The 21,236-nt window shown below is 59.0% G+C and overlaps 2 protein-coding genes and 1 pseudogene across 3 annotated transcripts; 1 reads left to right on the forward strand and 2 right to left on the reverse strand.

Annotated features, from left to right (window-relative positions):
- Positions 1-1,744, reverse strand: part of LOC137212919 (transcription initiation factor TFIID subunit 13 pseudogene) — a 72,518-nt pseudogene extending 70,774 nt beyond the window's left edge.
- Positions 1,745-1,867: 123 nt separating this feature from the next.
- Positions 1,868-7,787, forward strand: LOC137212918 (uncharacterized protein R102.4-like). 2 transcript variants are annotated; one of them, XM_067717075.1, is made up of 4 exons: positions 1,868-2,069; positions 3,683-3,766; positions 6,018-6,155; positions 7,096-7,787. In XM_067717075.1, exons 1-3 carry the CDS (start codon positions 1,868-1,870, stop codon positions 6,128-6,130), a joined length of 399 nt encoding a protein of 132 aa, XP_067573176.1. In that variant the 3' UTR covers positions 6,131-6,155; positions 7,096-7,787. The 2 variants fall into 2 exon arrangements, with proteins under 2 accessions (XP_067573176.1, XP_067573175.1); XM_067717074.1 differs by having other exon boundaries at positions 6,018-7,787.
- Positions 7,788-10,013: 2,226 nt separating this feature from the next.
- On the reverse strand, positions 10,014-18,597 carry TMEM235 (transmembrane protein 235). The gene is given in 15 exon segments (XM_067714237.1): positions 10,014-10,030; positions 10,300-10,426; positions 10,743-10,806; positions 11,228-11,283; positions 11,286-11,503; positions 13,150-13,204; positions 13,492-13,500; positions 13,694-13,757; positions 13,839-13,977; positions 14,588-14,647; positions 14,650-14,667; positions 16,114-16,143; positions 16,146-16,211; positions 16,214-16,339; positions 18,519-18,597. Coding segments are annotated over 15 exon segments (1,128 nt in total).
- Positions 18,598-21,236: the final 2,639 nt, after the last annotated feature.

Genomic DNA, 21,236 nt, shown 5'->3' on the forward strand with positions numbered 1-21,236 from the left:
AGAGGCCTCTGCTCCCCTCCCCCCACTTCCCAGCAGAAGGGTTGGAGCCAGACACTGAGATAAGGGGCTTGTTTTCTAAGGGCCCGGAATTCGGTGGAGATTGAGGGTCAGGGCCGGAGGGCACTGGCGCTGGCGGGAGGAAGGGGGGCGGGGTTAGGGCATAGTGAGCCTTTCCTTGGGGCCCCAGACCCTATGGGGACTTGCAATTTCCACCCTTTCGGGATGGCTCTGCAGGCACAGGGGGAGAGGTGGAGAGCTCCAGTTGTTGGGCCCCATCTCCACCCCTGCTCCCTTCTCCTTCAGGGCCTCAAACGTTCCGGCTGCGTCCTACCCCAATGCTCCTCCTACCCCAATCCTTTGCGCATGCTGTTCTCTCTGCCCAGAACACTCTCCCCTCTGCCTTTGTCTGATTAACACCTTAATGTCTTCAAAGCTCAGCCCAATCACTGCTTCCTCCAGGAAGCCTGCCCTGATGCCTCAGCCAGGTCCAATGCAGCTTCTCCCAGCGCCAACAGGCAGCATCCTGTCCCCATCCCGAGGACCTGACCTCCAAGGGCAGGCTGCTTTGCTCTCCTTTATCCCCAGACCCAACCCGGAGCAGACACATGGCAGAAGTCCGATGAAGGTCAGTGTCTGAGAGTCCTCTTTGCTGAGGGGTGCCCTGATCAGAGGTGTGGGTGCCTCTTCTGGTGACCTTCAGCCCCTCAGGACCGACTTCCTCCCGTGAGGAAGAGACATCTGTGGCCCACACTCTGGGAAGGGGAGCTGCTGAGTGGGGCTGGGCACTCAGAGGGAGGCCTGTCCTCCCTGAGTGAGGGAAGGTCACCCTGCAGGAGGCCCAGTCCAGGCTGTCAGGCTGCACTCCACAGCAGCACGAAGGCCCAGGGCCCTGGACTGTGACCAGTAACCATGATAGAGCAGCAGCAGTAGGAGAGCAAGCACGCATACACAGTACTCACTACCAGCCAGGCGCCAGGGTCAGCAGGAGAAGCCTTAAGTCATCAAATCCTCAACAGCCCATTTTGCATTTAAGGAGACTGAGGCACGGAGAGGTTAACTGAGTTGTCCAAAGCCGCACACCTGGTAAGTTGGGACTTGAGTCAGTCGGGTCCTTTTACCACTACCTCGCATGGCCCTGGGTGGAGGCAGCCCACCCGTCAAGGGTCGGGGGTATGGAGGAGGGGGCTCTCCATGCACCCCTCTAATTCCACCTCCATCTGAAGTCGGACGCTCAGATGGGTTGCACCATCTTTGCGTCCCTCTGCCTGGCACCTAGGCGATGCCTGACACCAGTGGGTGCTCAATAAATCTGTACTGAAAAAAGTAGATAATGGGAAGCTAGTTTTTAGGGGCAACGTAACACAGTGGTTCAGAGCTGGACGCTCCTCGCCAAGTTCATTAGCTCTCTGTGTCTCAGTTTCCCCATCTGTAAAACGGGATGAAAAGAGTACTTTTCTCCTCAGAGCTGTTTAGAGACTTTACTGCGTTCACACTTGTAAAGTGCCTGGGACAGTGCGGGTCACACGGTAAGAAGCACATGAGCGTCTGCTCTATAAAAACTTGCCTGGTTTCGGTTTCTTCTTGGGTAAGCAGAACCCTTCCTCTCCCTCATCCCTGGTTCGCGCGTCGCAGACCGCGACGAAGGTCGTACTACAACTCCCAGCATGCCGCGGGGGCCCTCTCCCGGACTTGCGCGGTGCCGGCCGTGACGAAGGCCGAACTACAACTCCCAGCGTGCCGCGGAGCCGTCCCGCCAGCCACGGTCGGCCGCGGCCGAAGTTCGGAAAGTCCTGCTGCTCGGATCCCGCCGCTCCCGGTCGCCCTCGCCGGGGAGGTCGGGGGGGGGGAGCCGAGCGCTGCCCCCGCCATGCTCCGCAGACTGGCCCGGGCTGCGACCCAGCAGCAGAGGGCCCTCTGGGCGCGGGGATCTGGGAGCCAGGCGGGGATCCCGACGCACGTGGTGGACCTGCGCATCGACACGGTTACCAAGCCCGGGCCGGCCATGAGGCGCTCCATGGCCGAGGCGGTTGTGGGGGACGACGACTACGGCGAGGACCCCACCGTCCGCGGTGAGCCCGGCGTGCAGGCCGGGGCCGGGGGTCCTCGCGGCGACCCCAGTGCGCTGTCCATGGTGCTGGCGGGGGGAGAGGTGGCCCGGGACCCGGGGTGGCGGCTCAGCTGCAGGCTAGGCATTGCGCTTGGCGTCCTTGCGGCTCAGTCTGACGCATCACTCGAGAGCCTGTTAGAAATGCAGATTCTCGGGCCCCACACCGGACCTCCTGAGCCAGAATCTGCAAGTTAAAACAGGATCGCCGGGTGACTTGACTCATTAAAGTGTGGCCCCACTGCCCGATGAGATGGGTGTTATCTCATCTTGCAGAGGAGGGCTCCGAGCAGCTGAGCCAGGCACTCAAGTTCCCATACCGAATAAATGGCAAAACAGGACTTGAACCCAGGCCTTCTCACTCTAGCACCGTTAGCTATTGTCCTGCACCCACCACCTTCCCACATGAAGACAAAGAGAAAACCCACCTAGAAAAGGGGATTCTCCACAGGCTGCATTACCCCACCCCCCGCGAGGAGTGGGTTCTAAAAACCTAGGGAGTGTTTTCAAGATGGTGACTGGTGCCACCACCCTGGGTTGAGTTGCTGCCTTAATGAACCATTGCTATTGCTGGAGTGTGTAGGACCGTCAGCTGTGCTAGGGGCAAGCCTGAGGGTTACCACTTGAGCCCTGAGGGCCTGGATGTGGGGTCAGGTGGTGATGGGGCTGATCATGCATCCAGCAGACACCCACTTTTGCCTGAAACTTCAAAGATGCTGACCCACTGCTCAGCAGGCCACCTGATGCATAGACAGTCACCCCCACTGAGGGGAGGGAGGTGCTGGGGTTAACGTGCATCCACAGAGAGTGCCTTGGGGACTGGCAGGTGGGGACATGGGACTCGCAGGAAATGGGGACTTTGTGGAGGAACCTCTTAAAAGATGAGTGAAGTGCTCCACCCCCAACCCTGGGCAGGGAAGGGAGTGCTGGCTCACCGGGCAGGGGAACTGCAGAAGCAGAAGCAGAGTGGTGCAAAAGGTGTCTGGGATATGGATGGGGAATGGGGCTGGAGTGGGTGTGCAGGAGAGCATTCCTGTCCCTGGAGGGGAGGCAGAAGGTAGATCCCACCGGTCTTGAATGTCACGGCAAAGGCTTCATACTGTATGTCACAGGCAGAGGGGAGCCACAGTGAGCTTTAAAGCCAGAGCCGGAAGCCCCGCCCCCTCCATCCCCCCAGTCTCCTCCAGTCCTTCTGTTCTGGGAGAGGAAGTCAGCAGAGAAACCGCAGGGCCCCACCTGCAAGGGACTGATGGGAAAGGAAGTGAGACAGGTGTGAGGTCTGGGTGGGACAGGAGGGTTCAAACCACAGAGTTTCAGTGTGTGTGGGGAGAACATGGCCCAGGAGGAGGCGGGGCACAGAGGGTCGACTGAGGGGCCCCTGGACCCAGATGTGCAGCCACCAAGACCACAGGCTGCAGCTGGCAGACCAGGGCTGGCGTCCTGCTTGGCTACTCACCACAGCCTTGGGCAAGATGCCCTCATCCGGACAAAGAGCTCATGGGGTCGGCAAAGAGGAATTTGAAAAGTGCCATTGTTGATGGGCTCCCCCCGCCGCGCCCCCATCCCTTCCCACCTCAGAGCTTCAGGCCACGGCTGCGGAGCTGCTCGGGGTGAAGCAGACCCTGTTCGTGCCCACAAACACCATGGCCAACCTCATCTCTGGTGAGCGCGGGGTGACTTCCATTTGCCCTCCAGGCCCTCCCTCCATGCTTCTCCCTTTTGTGCTGGGGGCTGTGACAACGTCAGTGGGGCTCCGAGCCATCTGGAACCTGTAACCACACCCTCCTCTCACCCCTTCCTGCCTGGGGGTCCTGCACTGAACTTCGTGACTTCCCAGCATGCTGCCACACCTTTGTAAATTGCCCCTTTATCAAATACTCCGGATTCCCAGGGTGCGTGTGCCCTCTGTTTCCTGCTAGGGCCTGACTGGTGCCCGTGCCCTGGGCCGCTTATTCCCCAAACAGCAGCATCATGGCTGGCTTCCCCACGCAGAAGATACCCTGCAGGTGGGCTGCAAGGCACAGGGGTGTAGGGTGTGCAGCGCCCAATGATCCACAGGGTCACCGTCTTAGACTTGTGGACTTAGTGGGATGGTTTTCCAGCAAATGGCAGGAAGGTGTCTTGAAGGGGCGCTCTTTCCTAATTGGCATAAGGCACTTGGGAGCTAGCTGTGGCCTTGGGGGTCAGTCCGGCTGAGCTGGTTGGGGATAGATGGGCCCCATGGGACTCGGTGCCAACGCTGTCCCCCACCCCATCTACCTTAGTGATGTATCACTGCCAGCGCCGGGGCTCCCCGCTCCTCCTTGGGCAGGAGTGCCACCTCCACGTCCAGGAGCAGGGCGGGGTGGCTCAGGTAAGGGCCCAGCACCGCTCGCCTGGGGCCAGCACAGGATGCTCAGCACGTGGGGTGAGAACCTGCCTCCCAGGCACCAAGTTGGGACCTGCAGAGGGAGAAATGGTGGCCTCTCCAGGGAAGGCAGTAAGGAGAGCCATTCCCAGATTGACCACACAGGGGCGGGCTCGGCTCAGGCCAGTCGGTTTGCTGGCTGTGCTTGTAACCCTGCTGCCCCCTAGTGGGAACCCAGAGCACTGGGCGCTTAGGGAGGAGGGACCGCAGCCTCTCAAGCAAACATGGTGCCTTCAGTCCTCCCCCACCCTTAGCTGGGATGTCTATGCCCACGTCCACAGCACAGGGGGAAGGCTTCACGGCCCAGAGCTGGGGAGGAGCAGACAGGACAGGGGTAGGAGGTGCTGCTGGACCCCTGGACCTCATCATTTGCACGCCCACACCTGCAGATCGCTGGGGCGCACTCCCACCCCCTCCCAGACCTGCCCCATGGCACCCTGGACCTGGCTGAGCTGGAGGGGCTGGTTGCACGGAGCCTTGGGAGCCGCTCCCACCCGGTCTGTGAGCTCATTTGCCTGGAGGACGCCCACAGCAGCTCAGGGGGCCGGGTGCTCCCCATCGAGTGCCTATGCCAGCCAGGCCTGGCCCCGCCACTGTGCCCCCACCACTAGCCAGCTGCCGGCTTTCTGTCCCTCAGGCCCCTCTCCTGGGGTTTAGTCCCCTCTGATGCATGCCTGGGTGCCCATCAGTGGCCAGAACTGCTGTGGGAGACATGGGTGCGGTTCTAGGCGCAGATGCAAAGGGAATTATTGCCCCACTGCCCAAGCTTTTCTCCAAAGAGCAGAGACCCAGTCCTCAGGGAGGCGAGTCCCCAAGCGGCACCACCTTGGTCTGGTCTTAGGGCCAGCGTGCAAGGGCTGGGCTCTGCCGCTCTCCCCTGCGAGAACTTGAGCACTAACTAACCCTCCAGACCTATTCCTCACCTGGGAAAGGGGACTGAGGGCATCCTTCCAATAGGGCTGCGGCGAGGCTTCAGTAAGATGAGGCATTCATCGCTTGGCCCACAGTGAGCCCGCCATAAACAGGAGATAAAACCCTTATCCTCGGGCTTCCCTGGTGGCGCAGTGGTTGAGAGTCCACCTGCCGGTGCAGGGGATGCGGGTTCATGCCCCGGTCCGGGAGGATCCCACATGCCACAGAGCGGCTGGGCCCGTGAGCCATGGCCGCTGGGCCTGCACGTCCGGAGCCTGTGCTCCGCAACGGGAGGGGCCACGCAGTGAGAGGCCCGCGTACCACCAAAAAAAAAAAAAAAGAAAAGAAAAAAAGAAAAAAAAACCCCTTATCCTTGACCCCCTTTCACAGAGGACAGCCTCAGGCCCAGGCCCAGAGTGACTGCTCGGGTGCCAGATGGCCAAGCTTGTCACCAGCCAGCTCTCCTGACTCAAAGCCCTCCTGCTTCCTCAAGGACACAAGCCCAGTGACCCTCCAGTGATCTTCTGGAGACCCACCCTCCCTCTGCCCCTCCCCCCAGCCTGGCCCTCTGACCCTCCTGCCTCTCACCCCCAGGTGCACCTGCTGGCCCGGAGCTATGGGGTCCAGGTTCACCTGGATGGGGCCCGGTTGATGAACGCCGCGGTGGCTCTGTGCATGCCCCCTGCCCGCATCGTGGAGCGCTGTGATTCTGTGTCTCTCTGTTTCTCCAAGGTAGGGAAGCTGCTGGGCCGCCCCCGCCACAGGAGGGTAGAGATGCCCACAGCAAGAGGCCGAGTTGGGTCCCCGAGCTCCTATGTTGACAGCCGCTCACGCTGGGCCCCTCTAACCCCCTCCCCGATGAGGCCACAGTGTCGCCCATCCCTGTCCCTTTTGCCCCCTCCCGAGGACAGAGATGCACACCCATGGGCAGGCAGGCAGGACTCTCCTCTCTTCCCCCAGGGCCTCGGCGCAACAGTGGGGGCCCTGGTTGGGGGACCCAAGGGCTTCACTGAAGAAGCCTGGCGCCTCCGGAAAGCCCTGGGTGGGGGGATGCGCCAGGTGGGGGTGCTGGCTGTAGCTGCCCTGGTGGGACTGACTGACGCTGAGGAGGTGCTGCTGAAGGACCACCAGAACGCCCAGAGGTTTGCCAGAGGTGCCTGGACACCCCCCACTTCCCTTTGGCCCCAGGGGTGTGCCTTGGGGGTCCCCTGTAGCCGGGCCCAAACCCCCAGCAGGTGTGCATCCTTCCAACTCTAGAAGGTGAAGGTTAGCCGCTGAACCAGCAGGGGTGGGATCCAGGTGGTCTATGCTTTACCAGGCCACAACCCGTGCAGGTCCTAGACCAGTAGGCACCCAGTGCGTGTTAGTAATTTTCTACAGGATCCAGCAGAATGTAGCCTTTAACTTGGGTTGAGTCCTCACAACAACCCCACGATGTCCCCACTTTACAGATGAGGAAACCTAGACCCCAAGAGGTTAACGGATTTGTCCAAGGTCACGGAGCTGAAAAGTAGCAGAGCCAAGCCTGCCCATGTTAGGAATAAGACTCTCTCTTTTCCTCCCACTACAGCTGGGCTGTCCTCTGCCTTTCCTGGGGTGACACGGCTGGAGTGGTAGGGATAGTGGTGGGGTACTGGGGTTGGGCTCCACTTACCACAGGACCTGGGCTCAGGAACTGGCATCCCCTGTCTGCTCCACGGATCTCACCACCGTAGAGACGAACATGGTGATGGTGAGGGTGGATGGGCTGCTGCCCGAGGAGCTGTGCCAGCGCCTGCAGACCGTGAGCGCTGACGAGGTGGCCCAGACTGGCCACGCGGTGCGTGTGCTGCTGTCCCCTGGACTGAGCGGTCAGTGCGAGCCGTGTGGCACCGTGACGTCTCTGCAGAGGACACCAAGCTGGTGCTGGGAAAGTGGGCGTTCGTGCTGAGGGCCCTGAGGATGGGGTGACAGACTCTGTGCCCTGGGTGGGATGGAGGGAGGCGGGGAGTGGAGGTGTCTCCAGGGAGTGGGTGGGAGGAGAGGCAGTAAAACAACACCCCTGTCATCCACTGGTCTCCTTGGACCCCTTCACTTCCATGACACATGGGGTGAGGCCTTCCACCTGTTCATCCAGCAAACCTCACGTGCCCCTGTGTCCCGGACAGGGGCCCAAGCATGCAGGGACAGGTGGGACCCCATGCTGGCTCTCCCAGCACAGCCCAGGAGGCAGCCACATGGCTCATGAGGGCATCTTGGGGACTTGCAGGAGGAAGTGTGAGAGGACACAGAAATGGACACTGGTATTGGGTGGCCTAGTAGGGGGCTGGGGCTTTACCTCGCAGTCATCTCATCTGTATTTACCTTTTTAAACAATAAAATTTTTGTGCTTATGAAATAATATGTCATTGCTGCACATAATTTGGGACAGGATGTCCTTTCTAGCAACTCCTGGGGTAATTTAATTTAGGCAGACTCAGTGGTTAAGACCACCCTCCTGCTGAAGTTAACAAGAAAACCTGGACAAAATATATATTTAAAAACCACTTAAGAATAACCAGTGTTAACATTTTTGCGTATTTCTTTCTGGATATATACATACGTATGTATATATATGAATCTGTGAATGTGTGTACAGATTTTTTTAAATAGGGGCGACAGGCCATCACATCAGTGCTGTAGAAAGCCCTTAGTAGGAATCATAGGAGGAGGACTAGCTTTGTGAGGGTAGAGGATGACTTCAGTTTGAGAGTGTCGTTTTAGCCCTGGTGCACAAGTCGTTAGAAGTGGTCGGAAGCGTAGCCATGGTGCTCGGGAGAGGGCCCGGGCTGGAGGCGTGATGGTGAATGTGAGTGACACGAGGAGAGAAGGCATCTGGCGGGCCAAAGAGGCTGAAGCTGAGGACTCTCCTTCTTTGCCTCCCTCATTTTAAAAAAATTATTTATTTATTTATTTATATCGTTTTGCCACACTGCATGGCACGTGGGATCTTAGTTCCCTGACCAGGGATCGAACCCAGGCCCCCTGCAGTGGAAGTGCAGAGTCTTAACCACTGGACTGCCAGGGAAGTCCCTGCCTCCTTCCCTTAGAAGAATCTAGATCTATGTATACTCTGGGAGATGCAGCTCCTGGGGCTCCCCAAGGCCCCAGAACCACTCTCCTGTGCTTGAGGGGTGACAATAATACAGAGAATCAGAAGAAAGCCAGCAACTCTAAACCTCTGCAGTGTCTCCCGCCCTGCCCTGCAAAATATGTACCGTAGTCATTATCCATTGCTTGGTAACAGACTACCCCCAAACAGCAATAATCCTTCATTACTTCTCATAGTTTCTGTGGTCCAGGAATTAGGGAGAGGCTTAGCTGAGCAGTTGTGGGAGTTCTTGGAGCTACTCAGGAAGCTGCAGTCAAGACCCTTCCTGCCAATGCAGGGAACACGGGTTCGAGCCCTCGTCCGGGAAGATCCCACATGCCGCGGAGCAACTAAGCCCATGTGCCACAACTACTGAGCCTGCGCTCTAGAGCCAGCGAGCCACAACTACTGAAGCCTGCACGCCTAGAGCCCGTGCTCCACAACAAAAGAAGCCACCGCAATGAGAAGCCCGCGCACCACAACGAAGAGTAGCTCCCGCTCGCCACAACTAGAGAAAGCCTGCGCGTGGCAACGAAGACCCAACACAGACAATAATTAATTAATTAATTAAAAAAAAAAAAAGACCTGGGCTAGGAGCTAGAGTGAACGTGAAACACCCACTGTGGACTTTGGCCAGCCAGAGACTGAGGCTTGCCTGGGCTGGCCTCACTGAGTCATGGACAGGTCTGTTCTAGAAGCAGGGGAGGGGCAAGTGCCCCTTCTCTCCACCCTCCCTCAGGGAGTTCTAGGATCCCAGGGCCACCCATGTGTGTCTGTTCCAGTGTCCATGCCTGGAGCCCCAGCCTGTCTGCAGTCAGAGAGGCCCAGGGTTAAACTCTCCCACACCCCGACCCCCAGCAAACCCACACGAGAAGCCCTGTGTGAGAGGAGGGAGAGGTCAGGTAAGAGCCTCCCAAGCTGAGAGGACCTGCCCACAAAGCCAGACCCTGGATCCAACATGAGGCCCCAGGAGTCATCCCTGCCTGTGCTGACCAGAAATAAGAAGGAGCTCAATGCGTCTGCCGAAGACGACTCTGGATGGACGGACACACAGACCACACACAGGATGTCTCTCTCTGGATGGATAGACAGACAGACACATAGGATGTCTCTGGATGGACACACACACACACACACACACACACACACACACAGAGCTGGTAACAGGGTTTCCCTGCACTGTTTGTAAGCCATGGGCATGTATTGTCTATTCTAAAAAGTTTTAAGAGAGTAAAGGTTTAACTGCACACAGAACGAGCTGATTTCTTTAAGGACAAATTGGCACAATGTTAAATGCTTAAAACACCAGTAGGAAGGGAGGCCCCCACTTAACCCCCAAGCTCTTTGTCCCTCAGTGGGACTCCCTTGATGCCCCCAGAGCTTCCTGTAACTTCCCAAGCAATAAAGGGAGACGGGGGGGGGAGGGGGAAGACCGAGGCACAAGAGAGGCCGCCATGGACGCCCCAGCACACACCCCAGACTCAGGAGGGCCCTGAACCTGAAACAAAGGCCAAGGAGGGCTTCAGGTACTGCCCAGCATGGGAGGAGAGGAGCCTCAGCCTCCCTAGACCATGATGACCGGCGTGGGCGGGCCGACCACCTTCCTGTCTGTCTGGCCTCAGAGGAGCACCAGGCCTGGGTGCGCCTCCATTCAAGGAGCCTGCAGTCAGAACTCCAGACTCTGGCCTCTGCCACCCTGGGTGGCCCCCGCCCAGCCCCTCCCTCTCCACCCTGGCATGGCTCCCCCGCCCCATAGGACTTGCACACCTGCTTGTTCAGGGGCCCACACGGCCCTGGCAATCACAGACATTCCCCAGGGAGCTGCAGACCAGGATCGGGTCCTGGAGCGCCGGCCCCTCAGAAGGAGCAGCAGCACCAGGACAGGGACAAAGGCCTGAAAACAGGGGCAACAAAGGCATGTCCAGCCCCCTCAGCTCCCCCTGCACCTGCACATCCGAGGGGTCCCCCCAGTACTCAGTCCCCTCCCCAGCAACGCCTGCCCTGGGGAGGGGCGGGGAGAGGACAGAATAGAGGCCTGCGTGGGCACGGGCTCTGCCATCTGCTCTGGGGTGATCTGGGCCTAAGTCTTCCTTCCGTAAAATGGGTGAATGGTAACTGCTGTGAAGGGTGACTGGGAGACTGGACGAGCAGAGTGGACGAGCGGGCAGCGCTCAGCACGGCGCCTGGCACAGGGGGTGTCTGCCGGATACCTGCTTCTCTCTCGAACTGCCCCCTCCTGAGGACTGGGGTAGCTTTTCCGCCTGACTCAGGTACCTAGGAATGGGGGCAGCTGTGGCACACCAGGACTGATAGGGAGCAGCGAGCGCAGGCCATGGCCTCAAGAGGCCAGGAGGCCCGCTGACCACCCAGGAGCCTGCAGCACCCTCACGCGACCACCACAAGCCGGCCCTCAGCCCTTCGCTGCTGCTTCTTTCTGGGACTCAACCGTTCTCACCTCTAAGAGGAGGCTACACCACTTAGGCCCTAAAGAAACAACAGAGCAGAGGAGCCCCCCAGACATCAAGCAAGAGAAGTCTGGATTCTCAGCTCTGCTCTCAGCCCTCTGCTCACCCCAAGGCCACCCCTCCCAGCCAGGACTCCAGCCAGGCCTTCAGAACTGAGCTCCCAGCCTCCTTCCCGGGGCCTCTCAGGGCCGGGCTCTGACCACCCACTCTCAGGAGATGCACAGGGAAACCGAGCCCCTCTGCCATGACCTGCCTGCCTGGGACTCAGATGCCCACAGAGTGGGGGGCGCCCGGCTGCCGGTTCAGGCTGAGGGCTCGAGCCTCTGTGACCAGGAGGATGCCGCTGGGTGCCTCTGAGGGACAGGAGCCCCAGGCCAGGGCCACAGACCAGCCAAAGCTGATGCAGATGTCCTGCACGTGTCGGGGGCCGTCCTGGCGGGCCGTGTCAGTAAAGGCCAGGTGTGAGTAGCTGATGTAGGTGCTGACCCCTGCCAGGGTCAGGGCGCCTGGGGGAGGGGGTGCAGAGTGACCACTCAGCGCGTCTGCCTGCTGGGGGCGCCTGCCCTGCCTGGGCCCCTGGCCAAGGTGGGTGCGCAGACACAGCCTCGGAAGCTTCTGCCCACTGGCCTTTGGGGAAAACGGAGGCTCCGATTCAGTCCTCAAACCTCAGGGCCTCACTCCACAAAACCGCCTTGCAAACAGCACAGCCTACACCCCCGATACATGGTCCCTACTCACATAACTGCTTCCACATATACAGCACCCTCCCATATCCCCTGGAGTTCCCAACACACACACACACACACACACACACACACACGTACATGGCCAGTGACCTGTACTGGCAGCCGGGAAGGGTGGGGGGAGCTCTGGAGCTCTGATCAGACATCCTGAGCCAGGCCCCTGACCTGCACTTCCGTCCCCTGTTCCTCACAGCTCCCCCTCCCCATTTTACTGGGCCCCAGCCTCCCCTCCTGGCCCTAGCTCAGTGTACCTCTTTCCAGAGGCCCTCTCCCCTCCCCAGGTCTGAGTTTCAGCCCCTTCCTATAACTCCTGTTTTAACCCCTGTCCTTCACCAGACGAGGATGCCCTCCTCCTCTGACCCTGCATCTCTGCACAGTCAAAGGAAGGAGACTGGCTTTGCACATAGTGCCTGGTGACCCTGGAGGGCCAGGGGCAAGCGACGAGCTGGGCACTGGGACACCTGCCTGTCCACCCAGGCTCAGAGGGACCAGCCCAGAGAGTCAGCTGCAGGCTGACATCAGGGCCTGCCCTTGGTGCCCGCTGTAGGGAATGTACGGTGCTCCCTCGGGACACTGCCCAGCCACAGCAAGAGGCTGACCAGATCTGACCTTCGGGGCCAGGTCTGGATCTCACTGGGACCCAGAGAAGGGACAGAGTCTGGGGTGATGGCTGTGGAACTCATCACCCCAGGCCCTGTCCGTCCCCAACCCCCTAGCTCAGGACCCAGCCAGTGTCATGCTGGAGCTCTCTGTGTCCCTCCCTTTTCTTGCAGTGATGATGGTGATGGGGAGGGCTGGGGTGATCTGGCCTCACACAGGTCCCCTTGGTGTGACATTCCTGTCTCAGAGCCCCCAGAGCTGGTGCATCTGCCGGCACTGGCCTCACCTGGGCCACTTGTGCGGGCTCCTGACGGTGATGTCAGATGATCCATTTCCACCGGGTACCCGCCATGCAAGGAAAGCAGAGGTGCAGCCAGTCTGGCTTCTGAGCAGTGGAGCAGACAGGGTGTTCTTGGAACCAGGCCCACTGCCGGCCCGCCCTCGGAGTCAGCGGAGGGCCTCCTAGCAGCTGCCTGCAGACCCTCCCTCCACCCACTGGCCAGTGCCTTGGTTCCAAGCACAATACCAAGTCAATATAAATTCCTCCTGCTCTCATTCTCTACACCAAACACCCAGGCTGCTGGTCACCCTGGCAACTGGCACCTACTCCCTCCTGACCAAGGCCTCCCAAAGGGCCCAGCAGCCCCTGGGGAGGACGCAGGCCTGCCCAGGAGGGAGCCCCAGGCCAGTGTGTTCTGGTCCTCGTGCCACAGCCCTGACAGTGGAGCTGGCCCAGGACACCAGACTCGGCTCAGGGCTGGCCCTGGATGGAAGGGGTCACTGAGGACTGACCCTGAGGAGCCTCCAACCCACGGTCAGCGACAGCCAGCCGTGGGCAGCTGGGGACAGCGGGTGGGTGGCTGGCTGGGGCAGACAGCACAGAAAGGCAGTGAAGAGGACTCCAGGACAAGCTTCCTGCTGAGCTCAGGGAATCCTCGGACCTCTCAGCAGGAAGATGCGACCCGAGTGCCTGCAACACTGTGTCCCTGAGGGAGGGCTCGGCCCAGAGCCCGCGGGCTAGACGTACGCCAGCTCATGCACTGTTACTAGCTGCAGTCTGGGCCTGGCTTGGGGTCACTGCCAAGGACTCCAAGGTCCCGTCTCACCCTGTCTGGCAGATGCCAACCCCCCTGCCTGCATTGCCCCCTCACCAGGGTGATCTGGGAAGGACAGGGAACAGGTGCGGGTTGGTCCGCCACCCCTAGTGCACGTCCAGTGGGGCAGTTCCTGGGACCCCTCAGAGATCCTCGTTCCTCCTGCGCCTGGAAACTCAACCCTGGGGCTCCCCAGCCCCAGTCCCTGGCTCTGGGTTCACGATCAGAATCCCTGCCCCTACAGAGGCCCCAGAGCCACCCAGGGCGCCCCCGCCTGCTGCAGCTCAACGGCCAGGGTGGGCCCCACGCTCAGAGCAGCGGGGCTGGGGGCGTAGGGGATGGGGCAGCAGGAGAGGCAGCACCCCACTGCCAGGAGCTGCGGCCCTCACAGCCCCCAGACTCACCCCCCCAACAAGAAGCGGCAGCCCATGAAGAGCAGCCGGGGGAAGCTCTGGGCCGGGGAGCCGAGGAGGCCACGGATCCGGCCGCACACGACAAGGACGAGGCTCGGGGGCAGGACCACCACGAGGGCTCAGCGCAGCGCTGCCAGGAGAGGGGTTACAGGGAGCAGGAGGGGACCCGGACCGGCCCCCCAAGGAAAGCCCAGCTGAGCACTTCAGAGCCTTGTCTGCCTGGAGGTCCTCCTTCGTAGGACGCTCGGGACTGTCTTGGCCTTGGCCAGAGGAGGAGCTGGGCCATCCGTTTCCCTCTGATGTCTCCACGGTAACCACCTGACCCTCCCAGGGGCCACCCCTTTTCCTGGCACAGCCTTCCTGAGGCCCAGGGTGAGGGAGGCTTCCCAGTGCCCTCCCCAACCTCCCAGGCTTCTCTGGGGCAGCAGAGACGTACGTGCCCCCAACTCACCAGGTGGGAGATGCCCACCGGGTAGACCCATTTGGAAACATAAAGGAGAGTCAAGAAGGGGCATAGGGAGGGCAGGACAGGCTGGGGGTCGGGCGCCTGTGGTCACAAGCCAATAGCAGAGCATGGGGGCTGAGGCCAGTCATGGGGTTTTTCAGATACATATGGCAGTGTCCTCTGGGCAACAAAGGGTCCAGCTGGAAGCAGTTCTGTGGGCCTAGGATGAGGGGGTTCTGAGCCTTGCCTGGAGATTAAGGAAGGATGGGGAAATGCTTGCCACACCAGCACGCACACATGAGGTGCTGCGCCAAGGTGGAGGCATCAAGGCTCTCAGTGGCAAAGGGGTCAATCGGGGGATGCAGCTGTTCTGCCCTAAAAAGCAGAAAGAACGCAAAACCTGGTGGGCTGGACCCACCCTGTACTTCTCAGAGATAGGTGGCCTGCAGGTTCTCACCCCCGACCAGAGCTGAGGGCCCCGAGAGGTGGCCACAGGGCCCCATCAGGTCCTCTCCTGCCACTTGGAGTTGAGGCCCCAAACGGGTTTGGACGGCTCAAGACCTTTTGTTTGTTTATTTAATGTACAAATAAGACCTACGTGGATGCCTGTCGAAAAGTTTCAAACACTGCAGAGAGGCTGCCCTCAGGCCTCCCTTGGGCCGGCTCACACGTGGAAGCCAGGCTTTGCCTGCACAAGAAAGGGGCTCTCTGACTCTCGCACACACGGGCACACATGCGTGCGCACACAGGCAAGTCGGGAGAGCCTTGGAGCCTTGGGCTGCCTGTGGGGTGGCTGAATAAACTGCACTGTCCTTCCTCCCCGGCAGCTCCGAGGAGGCACTGTGTCACACACACGCACAAACGGACCTTGCTCACATACACGTGCACACTCGTTTACTCATGCTCACGCACATCCCTGCCACCCTGTGCACGTCCTGTGCAGCGGAAGGCCCCCAGGCTGGCCCCAGCTTGGCGAGGCCCGCAGCTGGGGTGCGTGTGGAAGCCCGCTGCCTCTCCCCACCCCTCGCCGAAGAAAGCCCTCCCCGCCCCTGCCCGGGTCTGAAGCCACGCGGCGCTCTGGTTTTCCGCCTGTGTGTCAGGCCATCGGGGGTATGGGAACAGGGGCCCTGCACCACAGCCCTGGCTGTGCCTCACAGGGACCGGGGCTAATGGGGTGACCAGACCGAGCCCTGGACGGTAATAAAGAAACAACTCCCAGTCACTGGGATGAGGAACCCTGGCCTTGCCAGGGCCCCAGCTCCCCACACTGGGCCTCCCTCCTGCACACTGGCTCCCAGCTCAACCCCAGGGCCCCTGCAGACAAGTGACAAGAACAGCAGCTGAGCACCCCTGGGTGCTGGGCCTGCCCGTGTCTCCCCTCCCTAATTCCTCCCACCCCGAGCCCTGCATCCAGAGAGGCATCATTTTCTCCCCATCTGACAGATCAGAACTTGGAGGTTGAGGGACAAGGTCCCAGGTCACCCAGCAGTGTCCTGCCATCACTTCCAACGCAAGACAGGCCCCCAAGGGCGAAGCCAGGGGACCATCAAGGGCTCCTGCTCTGGAAGGCTCTTGGGTCCTTATGGCGCCACCCAGTGCCCCCCTTTTCACTTCCCACCCTTGGCTAGGCCCTGAGCCAGAGTCCCTTCCTCCTCCGGCCAGACTGTCACCAAGACAGGTGGGGGAAAGGGGTGCCTGAGAGACCCCCTTGTGGGCAGACAGGCAGGGGATGGGGCAGCCTCTCAGAGCTGCTCTGGGAGGAGGGGGTGTGGCCCCTGGGTCTCAGGGGAAGGGGTCACGCGGGGGAGGGGCAGCCGGTACCTTCGCAGATGCGCCAGAGCCGCGAGTGGGAGGGTGGCTGCTGTGGTTGCCTGCGTCCGCCACCTGCAGGAGGTACTGGTCGCTGGCCACGGCGGCACCAGCAGTGCAAAGCTGAGCAGCGCGCCCAGCCGGGCCTTGCGGGGTCGGGGGTGCAGGGACCGGAGCGGAGCCGGGTATGGGGGAGAAGAGGGAGCCAGAGGGTGAGGGGGAGCACGGGAAGCTGGCACTTAGGGGGTGGAGAGAGCCGAAAGTGGGGGGAGAGGGCGTTCTGGAACCTGGGGGAGTAGGGCCAGGGAGAAGGGCTGGGGGGCACTTGGTGAGCAGGACCGGGGAGGGGGCGCGGGGAGCGGGGAGTGGGGAGCCGAGCGGCAGGCGGGCACTCCCGGGGCTCTTCTGGGTGCAGTGCCCCTCTAGTTCGTCGGGAATTCCCCCCTGTTGGTGATCGCGTGATAGCCCGCCCAGCTCGCCCCTGAGCTGTGTTCAAACGCCAGCATCCCCAGCGAGCTGCCTGCTGGCTGTGGGTCCCTGGGCAAATTTCTTAATTTCTCTGACCCTCCGGTTCTTCAGCGCCCAGATGGCCAGGCTGAGGAGGGAGGGTGGGGCTTGAAATGGCCCGCGCGGGGGCTCAGCAGGCAGCCCGCCACCACCCCGCGCGCACACGCTGGGGCACTCGGCTGCTAGTTGGCCCTGCGTCCTGGTCTTCATCAGTCCCCAGGACCAAGCACCACAGGGATCTGGTGAACTGGGTGGGCTGGTGAGGGGCTACAGAAGGAAGGAGTCTTGCTTCCTTTTAGCTCCAATTACAAATGCCGAGTGAGGCAAGGCCAGCCTCTGCCTGTCCGTCACTCACGCACAAACATAAACGAAGCTTCTCCTAGGACAGGTGTCAGGTGCTGGTGGGGTGGCAGGCAGAGAGGCCCCCATCAGAAGCAGGCCTGTGACATGTGTGGGACGGACAGGCTGGGGCTGTCACAGTGAGGCTCTCTGGGGTTCAATCTTGGGAGACGGGAGGGCCTCCTCTCCAGGTCCCTGGACTGTGCGTTGCTGTCCCCCTCCCCTGATGCAGGGCAGAGACGGGGGTCAGAGGCCTCACTGAGGGTGAAACTTCTCAGACGAGCAGCTTCTCGACTTAGGGTCATCCCAGGGCTCTCATTTCCAAGTGTTTGGTTTTCTCAGCCCCCTTTTCCCTACCAGGCTCTTCTAGGTTTGAGGAATATAATCAGGAAGTGAAAGCGGTCCTAGCAAAGTAAGTCCTAGCAAAGTACCTAGGAAGTATGGTTTCAGTTACTGAAACCATACTTCCATTCAGACAGAGAGGCATGGAACAGTGTGGTATCATGCAGGCCACGCGTCGTCCTCACGCCACAGCCAGGGGCACGCGGCGGGGTTGGGGTGGGAGTGACCCTAGCTGTGGCGGTCTCAGTACCCTCTTTCCTGACAGCCCTCCCCCAGCCCCTGCTCCGGAAGCTGGGTGCCAGCCAGGGGCCCTCCTCTCTCAGGGGGTAGTAGGCCTGGAAGGTGAAAGAATCCAGGAGGCAGACAGAGAAAAGCAGGTGCTCAGGGAGTAGCAGCCATCTACAAAGGCAGGGCGGCAGGTGGTGCTGGGAGTGGGGATGGATGGGAGAGTGGGGTGGAGCTGGAAAAGCAGGTAACGACCCTAACACACACCTCACAATATGACAGAGATGGACACTGCTTCTGTGTGTGTTTAAGCTACGATCGTGACTGTGTTTAGGGAGAACTAGAGGAACCCTGTGGCTGCACGCTCCACACGCTTCCTCCCAGTGCCCCTGCCTCTCCGCCTGAGCTTGTTTGAAAGGGTCTCCTCTGCACCCCATAAAACTTAAACAGAGCAGGATTCAGCTGTCAGGGCCAGCGACAAGTGCTGTTTGAGGCCACTGTGCCTCCAGAGCCCCACGTCTCTGTAGAGGAACAGACATGTATCCTGCTCATGCTGCAGTGTAGATGGCCAGGTGAGCAGTCTACTCCCTATTGCTTTAAAGCCCTGGTGCAGGGTTTTAAACCCTAGATGTGTAAGTCAGAGCCACTGACTGCATTGTCCCCAGACAGTGGGTGCTGGTCCTTGAGAGGCCACTTGGATGAATTCCGCCAATCTACTTCTCTTGAGATGGATCCAAATTATACCGTAGCCCAGTGAAAAGGTACCGCTTAGAATGACCCATTATTTTTCATTATTCATCCTCCTTTCATCAATTTGCAATCCAGAACTAGTGAGCACCAAGCCTGTCACCAGGCTGTCGGGACCTCTTCAAAGCCAGCATCAGGCCACTACCACCAAAATCAGGGGCAGGCGTCATCTTTGATAGAAGAAATCCCAATTACATGTGACAAAACAGGGCTGCAGCCAAGCCTCTTTCCTTTAAACTTACACTGAACTAACTCACAGAAGCTGAAAGAACAGGATGCCTGAGTCCAGTGACAGACTTCCTGCTCCAGGCCGACGACGCCATAAATGGCCTCCATCGCAGGACTGGGAAACAGCTGAAACCACTGGCGAAATTACTGTGAGAGCAGCTCAGCACCAGCTATACTACAACTAATCTCACCACATTTGGCAAACATCCTCCAACAGAAAATGAACTTTCCTAAATCACCCTTCCCGACAGGTCAGCTCCTTCACTCAGGGTGCATTATGAAGCGAATTCATCCTGGTAGACTCTTCTGGTCAAAACCAACCCTTCTAAAGGGTTCTCAAATGATTGGGGTCACAGGTGGGAAGCACTGATGTGCAGGGCGGCAGCCGCATGGCTGGTCGCACTCATCTCCCAGGACTCACAGGCCTATGAAGGGCTCATCGTGGCCGCCTTGACAGGCTTTGCTAAGAGGGAAACGGGAGCAAGCCACCCCTCCCCCTCATCACAGAATGCACCTGCTGTCCCCAGAACGGACCCTCCCGTCCCCTCTGCCTGGCACATCTTTCCCTTCCTCATCCGTCTGGCAGCCTCCTCCTCGTTCCTGACAGGCAGGATGCTCTGAGAGTTCCTTGTCATCTTCTTGGTGCTCCCATGGACACACTCATACGGCTACTAGGTGGCCTGTACCTTCCCACCATTCAGAGAACAAGGAACCCGTGAGCTCACTGCAGGAGGCTTCAAGCCCTGGACATAGCACCTGGCGAACAGGTGCTCAAGTGTCTGAGCGAACAGATGGACAAACGTCACCACCTTGGAGATCAGGTGGAAAACTGCCACAGAAACCTAGGCCCCAGTTTGGTCCCAGCCAGCTGAAATCCGGCTCAAATGCTGTAGGCTGGGCCAGTGGAGAGAAAACCTACAGCTCAGTTGGCTCTTTGCTTCAAGAGCTAGATTCACCCAGGGTGAGACAGGAACTCCCCGGCGATGGTAAGCCTGGCTCAGAGCTCGCTGGGCTGTACCGCTCACCTCCTCTCAGCTCAGGCCTTAGATGCTGGAAGCGACTCCAGACACTGTACTGTAGTTATGACAGGAGAGGTTGGGCGAAGAGTACCCAGAAACCCTGTTCCAGCTTTACGACTTCCTGTGAACCTTAGTTCAAAATAAAAAGTTAAAACTTGTACAGTGAGGATCCATGGAAGCTCAGCAGGCAGGTGTCAGTTTACATGAGGGCCTTTGTGACAAAGCTGTCTGAAAAACGGAATGGGGACGGTTTACAGCACTAGCCCCCAGGGGTCAGGCTGTTGCCAAAAGCCATCCCCCGCTGCACCCCCTCAAGGCTGGGCACTGTCATTAGACAGTGAGGGCCCAGCTTTGGGGATAGACAGCCTGGATTCAAATTCCAACCTGAATGCTTACTAGTTGTATGATCTTGGACAAGCTATTTCACCTCTTTACGAATCTCCATTTCTGCATCTAAAAAATGCGGGTAAGATCACATTAGACTTTACTGGCAATTGTTATTTCTTTTTAAGTGAGTACAACCTGCAAAGAGTGGTCAGCATCCCAAGGGAGTGCCAACCTGCAGGCAATGGCTGGCTGGCTGGCACTCCATCTTTCCCAGCGCTGAGAATGGAAGATCCCCATTCCCCAGGCTGCCCGCAGGCTCTGACCATGTCACACCTGACACCATTAACCACCAGTTACAACCCTTCCAGACTCCCTCCGACCTGGAGAACCTGAGAGGCAGACACATATTCGAGAGAAGGTTGAGGCTGTTGCCCTTAGCAAGGGTCTTAGACTTCATTAATAGATATCTAGGAAACTTCCCGACGCTGGCGGCCATTAAGGTCCAGCAATAAATATGGTTTTTAGAACAAAAGTTTCTAGAAGAGGAAATGTGTAAGATGGTCTGAGGGGTCGGCCCCAGCTTTGCCTTGCTCCACAGCACAGCCCGACAAAGCCGAGAACTGCAGCAATACCCACTGTGCAAAGGAAACTGAGCGCAAAAACATTTTCTCAGCTTCTCTACAAAGCCAGTTTGGAAGGACCAGTTATTAAAGTGAAGTATCCATTTACAGATTGGCACAAATATCAAAAATAAGCAGCTGAGATGAATATAAAGGCGGGAGTGCTTTTTTCCCCATAACAAAAACCTCTGCAATATTCTCCAAACTTGGAGGGAAAAATTCATTTTACTCTCTGAGATGTGGCAGAAAAACCTAAGTCTGAGGTGCATTTTTCATAGCCGGTTTATACACGGAATGAGTCCAGATGACACAAACAAATGGTTCTGGGTTCAAGTGGCTCTTGCAGAGGAGCCCAAGGCTGGCTCTGTCTCTCTGCAAGGACTCATCCCTCCCCTGCAACTGCTGGGGCGGGAAGGATCAGTTGGCAGGCTAAGAAGGGACCACCACCAAAAGCCAACAATATTTTAAAAGCCCAGTAGGGTCTGCAGTGTTTGAAATGAAATAGTTTTTATTCTTGGCAACTACCAAGATGACCCCCAGAGGTTTCCAGTAGGACAGTGACAATCCACCCTGCAGCTTAACTTTGTGAAGGAGGATGAAATCAAATCTATCATCTTAACATCAGGCCTCAGCCCTGCGTGAGCCGGCCTCGGGGAGGAGAGCAGGGTACCCGTGCGGAGGTGGTGATGTGGAGAATGTGGCACAGACGTGGAGCAATGGAGACACAGCCATTCAGGGCTGACAGATCGCCTGCAGCAGCCCACCAAGTCTCCACAGCTCT

Source organism: Pseudorca crassidens, chromosome 19, assembly GCF_039906515.1.
Source record: "Pseudorca crassidens isolate mPseCra1 chromosome 19, mPseCra1.hap1, whole genome shotgun sequence".
NCBI classification, from domain to species: Eukaryota; Metazoa; Chordata; class Mammalia; order Artiodactyla; family Delphinidae; genus Pseudorca; species Pseudorca crassidens.

Coding starts and splice junctions, on each gene's coding strand:
- LOC137212918 (XM_067717074.1), top strand. CDS start 1,868: ATGCTCCGCAGACTGGCCCGGGCTGCGACCCAGCAGCAGAGGGCCCTC. Junction 2,070..3,682: donor CGAGGACCCCACCGTCCGCG/GTGAGCCCGGCG, acceptor TTCCCACCTCAG/AGCTTCAGGCCACGGCTGCG. Junction 3,767..6,017: donor CATGGCCAACCTCATCTCTG/GTGAGCGCGGGG, acceptor TCTCACCCCCAG/GTGCACCTGCTGGCCCGGAG.